Here is a 6,507-nt window from a genome sequence, read left to right on the forward strand (position 1 = left end):
CCTTATTCACTTGTTCAGAACCCTTATTTTATCATCCTCACTTTAATATTCCCTTATCTCTTGTTTGTCCTGTTTGTCTGTCCTAATTAGATTGTAAGCTCTGTCGAGCAGGGACTGTCTCTTCATGTTCAAGTGTACAGCGCTGCGTACATCTAGTAGCACTATAGAAATGATAAGTAGTAGTAGTAATGTTACTATAATTGATTTCTTTGACTGGGTGGAAAAGGAACTGGATTGAGGACATGGGCTGGATGAAATTTACTTCAATTTCAGCAAAACCTTTAATACTGATCCTCAGAGAAGGCTCATCAATAAACTGAGTGGCTTGAGGATGGGACCCAAGGTGATAAGCTGGATGGGACCTGAGAAAGTAAACTGGATCACAAATTGGTTTACTGAGGTGACAGAAGATGGTGGTAAATGGAGATCTGCTCAAAAGAAAGAAGGGTGAGTTGTGGAGTGCCTCAGGGATCTATCCTGAGGCTGATTCTGTTCGATACATGCAATATTGTAGAAGGTTTAGAAGGAAAAGTATGCATTTTTTTGCATGGCACAAAGATTGGCAACAGTGTGACCCCACTTTTTATTTGAATCTGATGCACAGCTAAGAATTAGAGTATCCTTACCCCCAACATCTTTTTGAATCTTGTTTTAAGCTCTGAGGCAACTGAATTTCAGCAGATCATATTGTATTTAAGGCTCTCAAGCTAGTAATTGATAGGTATATAGCTTTTTTAAAAGGTGGTTATGCCCGTTTAGAAATTCAAGTCACTTCACTCTCAGGTACGAGTTAGACTGTTATCCCCCTTGGGCAGGGAAATACCTTGTATGCCTGAACAAAGAGAAGGAAATATTTTTTCACTCAAAAAATAGTTAAGCTCTGGATGTAGTAACAGCAATTAAGTGTATCTGGGTTTTAAAAAAAAGTGTGGACAAGTTCCTGGAGGAAAAGTCCATAGTCTGCTATTGAGACAGACATAGAGGGGCATAATCGAAGGGGACGCCCAAGTTTTGATGAGGACGTCCTCGCAAAACATCCCGGCAAAGAGGTAGGGAAACCCGTATTATCGAAACAAGAGGTACGTCCATCTTTCGTTTCGATAATACGGTCGGGGACGCCCAAATCGTGAAATTTAGGTCGTCCTTAGAGATGGTCGTCCCTAGACTTAATCGTTTCTGATTTTCAGCGATAATGGAAACTAAGGATGCCCATCTCAGAAACGACCAAATGCAAGCCACTTGGTCGTGGCAGGAGCCAGCATTCGTAGTGCACTGGTCCCCCTGACATGCCAGGACACCAACCGGGCACCTTAGGGGGCACTGGAGTGGACTTCCTGAATTGCTCCCAGGTACATAGCTCCCTTACCTTGTGTGCTGAGCCCCCAATCCCCCCCCCAAAACACACTACCCACCACTGTACACCACAACCACAGCCCTTACGGATGAAGGAGGGCACCTAGATGTGGGTACAGTGGGTTTCTGGTGGGCTCACATTTACCACCACAAGTGTAACAGGTAGGGGGGGATGGGCCTGGGTCCACCTGCCTGAAGTGCACTGCACCCACTAACACTGCTCCAGGGACCTGCATACTGCTGTGATGGACCTGAGTATGACATTTGAGGCTGGCATAGAGGCTGGCACAAAATATTTTTAAAGATGTTTTTTTGAGGGTGGGAGGGGGTTAGTGACCACTGGGGGAGTAAGGGGAAGTAATCCCCAATTCTCTCCGGTGGTCATCTGGTCAGTCTGGGCACCTTTTTGTGCCTTGGTTGTAAGTAAAACACGATGAGGTAAAGTCGTCCAAGTGCTCATCAGGGATGCCCTTTTTTTTCCATTATGGGTCGAGGACGCCCATGTGTTAGGCACTCCCAAGTCGCATCTTCGCTACCCCTCTGACAAGCCCCCATGAATTTTGGTCACCCCCGCGACGGAAAGCAGTTGGGGATGCCCAAAATTGGCTTTTGATTATGACGATTTGGGCGACCCTATGAGAAGGATGCCCATCTTCCGATTTGTGTCGAAAGACGGGCGTCCTTCTCTTTCAAAAATAAGCCTGATAGGGAAACTATTGCTTGCCCTGGGATTGGTAGCATGGAATGTTGCCACTATTTGGGTTTCTGCCAGGTACTTGTGACCTGGCTTGGCCATTGTTGGATAGTCACAACAACAAAAGAAAACCTCCACGGACAGAGTACACCACATATAAAACAGTAGAGGAAAAAAGAAGAGGAGTCTCTCACAGATGGTTCATACCCATGGTCCATCTAGCCCAGTATCCTGTTTCCAACAGTGGCCAACCGTGTCCAAGGAACTTTATTTCAAAAATCTTCAGGAACATTAAAAGAGACCCAACATGACTCATGTTTCGGCCCTACTGGTCTGCATCAGGGGTCTAGGAATTGGTATTGTTGTTTATATTCCCACAAGGGATACAGCAATCAGTCAGTGTTTTGTGCACGAGCTTCTTACTGTTTATCAATTGGAGACCTTTGTTTTTTGATGATTCTTCTGGGAATATATACAACTGTATCAATTCCTAGACCCCTGATGCAGGCCAGTAGGGCCGAAACACAAGTCGTGTCAGGTCTCTTTTAATGTTCCTGAAGATTTTTTAAATAAAGTTCCTTGGACACAGTTGGCCACTGTTGGAAACAGGATACTGGGCTAGATGGACCATGGGTATGAACCAATACGGCTATTCTTATGTTCTTATGAACTGTAATTTATCTTACACTCACAACTGGAAAGGCAAGTATTTAAATTAATAAATACCTAAATCTAAATAGCTGAACAGCAAATTTTTAAGAAAAGGAAAATTAATACACTACATGTTTTCTAATTTAACATACGTTTTAGAATTTTCTGCTCTTTTATGCAAAAGCTGGTTTTTATTTTTAACAACAATTACTTAACCCCAATGACTTCTTCATCTCAAGGATCAGTAGTATATAAAGACAGGTTATGTTCAGGTATGGCACATATTATCATTATCCTGTCCCCAGAGGGCTTATGATTGAAGCTCCTACATGAGGCAATGAAGGGTTAAAGGGTCCTTTTACTAAGATGCGGGGGGGGGGGGGTGTAGAGATTCACAAAATTTACACAAAATACCAAAGGAATAAAGTCACAGGTTATCACCTGATATGTGCCCGAAAACTGACTGAAAAATTACTTTCCTGTGGTATTTTGTGTAAATTTTGTGAATCTCTACCCCCCCCCCCCCCCCCCCCCAGTTTTTTGCCACAGTGTTTTTTCTCCGGAAGAAAGTATTTTTATGCTGTGGTTGGTTTCGGTTGGGGTAGAGGAGTCTATGATGAGGAGTTTGTTAAAGGGTTTAGCCATCCATATAAGCACCCTAAACTCGTGAGGCTCCATTTGTTGAAATTTATAATTTCAAGTTACATACATAGTAACATAGTAGATGACGGCAGAAAAAGACCTGCACGGTCCATCCAGTCTGCCCAACAAGATAAACTCATATGTGCTACTTTTTGTGTATACCTTACCTTGATTTGTACCTGTCCTTTTCAGGGCACAGACCGTATAAGTCTGCCCAGCACTATCCCCGCCTCCCAATCACCAGTCCCGCCTCCCACCACTGGCTCATGAAGTTGACCGCAATTCTGAAATCCAGTTTATACTGATTGAAAGAGAGCTTTTCTTAAGTGAAGACCTTATTACTTATGCCATGTATGCTATAAAAGCCTTGCCAGCATTACCAAAATGCTTCATGAGCACCCACTAGTCTCCCAAATTATCAGTGGTAACCTAAGTGTTTATTTTGACTTTGCATATGTTATTGGCGCTTTGCCTACATATATGACTTATCTGCTGTAAATGCCCCTTGTTTCCGGCAAGGCGGTCGGGATACGATGCCTCGGAACAGGGAGAGGAGTTGTGTGATTGATAGGGGCACCGGAGTTGGATCAGTGTGGGCGACATCAGGGTGATGTTCTGGCCTAGAAATGCCTTATGTAGATCGTCAGAATCGCATCTGTGGCTTCCTGGACATCGAGGAACATGAGCAGAGTGGCAAGTTCCTACGCAGGTACTTCATCCTGGACACACAAGAGGGCAGCCTGCTTTGGTACATGGACAATCCCAAGAGCCTGCCTACCGGATCTCCACCCGTGGGCTCACTGAAGCTTTCTTATATTTCTAAGGTCAGCAATGCAACCAAGCTCAGACCAAAGGCAGAGTTCTGCTTTGTTATGAATGCTGGCATGAGGAAGTACTTTCTGCAGGTCAATGACCAGCAGGACCTGGTGGAATGGATAAATGTGCTCAACAAAGCAACCAAGATCACAGTACCAAAGTCAAGCGACCAGCAATCCTTGCCCGATAACCATAACCGACTTCTGGAGAGCTCAGGGAACAAGAAGCAAGTATCATATCGAACAGACATTGTGGGAGGGGTTCCCATCATTACGCCTACACAGCAAGAGCTGAATGAATGCACAGATGGGAATGATCGAATCACTGTGAAATGGTCCCAGAGCCAAGCTTCAAACTTCCCAGCCAAAGCCATGCCTGACAATGCAGTGATAAAAGCTGGCTACTGTGTAAAGCTTCTCATCTTTCCCCCTAAACCCACCTCTCCTCTCCCCCCTTTCTCTATTTCTGTGGATGGCCCTCTCATCAGCTCGTAACCTTGGGGTCATCTTTGACTCCTCTCTCTCCTTCTCTGCTCACATTCAGCAGATTGCCAAAACCTGTCGTTTCTTTCTCTATAACATCAGCAAAATCCGTCCCTTCCTCTCTGAGCACTTTACCAAAACCCGTATCCACACTCTTATCACCTCTCGCCTAGATTATTGCAACCTGCTTCTCACCGGCCTCCCACTTAGCCACCTCTCTCCTCTTCAATCAGTCCAAACCTCTGCTGCGTGACTCATTTTCCGCCAGAGTCGCTATGCTCACATTAGCCCTCTCCTCAAGTCACTTCACTGGCTCCCTATCAGTTTCCGCATTCAATTCAAACTTCTCTTACTGACCTATAAGTGTATTCACTCTACCGCTCCTCAGTACCTCTCCACTCTTGTCTCTCCCTACGCCCCCCCCCCCCTCGGGTACTCCGTTCTGTGGATAAATCTCTCATCTGTCCCCTTCTCCTCTACTGCTAATTCCAACTCTGTTCCTTTTATCTCACTGCACCTCACACCTGGAATATACTTCCCGAGCCTGAACGTCTAGCCCCGTCTTTGGCCGTTTTCAAATCCAGGCTAAAAGCCCACCTCTTTAATGCTGCTTTTGACCCCTAACCACTACTCACGTGCTCTGTACCCTTTTATCCCCTCTTTAATTCCCTTACCTCTTAGTTGTTCTGTTTGTCCTATTGAGATTGTGAGCTCTTTGAGCAGGGACTGTCTTTTCGTGTATGGTGTACAGCGCTGCATATGCCTTGTGGCACTATAGAAGTGAAAAGTAGTAGTAGTAGCAGTAGTAATGTAGAAGGCTGCCCTTGCAGATCAGCAACACGGCCGCGCAGACTTCTGTTTCCGTCAGACTCACAGAAACAGAAGCTTGCGCGGCCGCGTTGCTGATCTGCAAGGGCAGGCTTCTACATGGAATGTTGCTAGTTGAGGAGTAGCCTAGTGGTTAGTGCAGTGGAACATGGAATGTTGTTACTATTTGAGATTCTGGAATGTTGCTATTACTTGAGATTCTACATGGAATGTTGCTACAATTGGAGATTCTGTTGCTACTATTTGAGATTCTACACGGAATGTTGCTATTCCACTAGCAACATTCCATATTTAGATTGTGAGCTCTTTGAGCAGGGACTGTCTTTTCGTGTATGGTGTACAGCGCTGCGTATGCCCTGTAGTGCTATAGAAGTGATAAGTAGTAGTAGTAAAGCAGGGTGCAGTGATGAGAAACTGGAAGTGAAGATACTTTCAGCTAGATGAGAATACAATAGTCTATTTCAAATCCAATATGGAGAAAGATCCCCTTAAGATGAATTCCTCTGAAAGATGTTCATAGAGTGCAGGAGTGTAAGCAGAGCGATAACCTGTTGAGAGACAATCTTTCTGAAATTGTATCGACCTCTCGAACATTCTACGTTCAGGCAGACAGTCCCGAGGACATGCACTGTTGGATCAAAGCAATTTCTGGGGCCACTGTGGCCCAGGCCGATCAGCTGCCTCTGTAGGTGTTCCCTTCCATGACTTCCTGCCGTGCTCTCTGTATGTCAGGTGCAGTGCTGCCTGGGTGTAACGTTTCTTCTCTTAGGTCCCATAGAGGATCTGGATTTGAGCTTTCTACCTAAGACCCCTAAATTTGGCTTCCAGAACCTCTCTCCCACATTTTCCTACGTCATTGGTACTAAACTAGATCCTGAAGTGCCTGCTAGAGGCTACCTGTTAATGCTGTGGTACAAAGTCCCAAGTTTTAAAACCAAGAGGAAAAGACTATGGAGATTAGTTGATAAGATTTGCTTTTTATATTTTTATTCTGCCTATCACTAGCATACAATTCCTCCTTTAAACCCCAATCTTTAAGTT

The 6,507-nt window shown here is 44.8% G+C and overlaps 1 protein-coding gene across 1 annotated transcript; it reads left to right on the forward strand.

Moving 5' to 3' along the window:
• The first annotated feature begins 3,882 nt into the window (after positions 1-3,882).
• Positions 3,883-6,093, forward strand: LOC115469894 (pleckstrin homology domain-containing family A member 1-like). The gene is made up of 2 exons (XM_030202650.1): positions 3,883-4,570; positions 5,862-6,093. Exons 1-2 carry the CDS (start codon positions 3,967-3,969, stop codon positions 5,888-5,890), a joined length of 633 nt encoding a protein of 210 aa, XP_030058510.1. The 5' UTR covers positions 3,883-3,966; the 3' UTR covers positions 5,891-6,093.
• The last annotated feature ends 414 nt before the right edge of the window (positions 6,094-6,507 follow it).

Source organism: Microcaecilia unicolor, chromosome 5, assembly GCF_901765095.1.
Source record: "Microcaecilia unicolor chromosome 5, aMicUni1.1, whole genome shotgun sequence".
Taxonomy (NCBI): domain Eukaryota; kingdom Metazoa; phylum Chordata; class Amphibia; order Gymnophiona; family Siphonopidae; genus Microcaecilia; species Microcaecilia unicolor.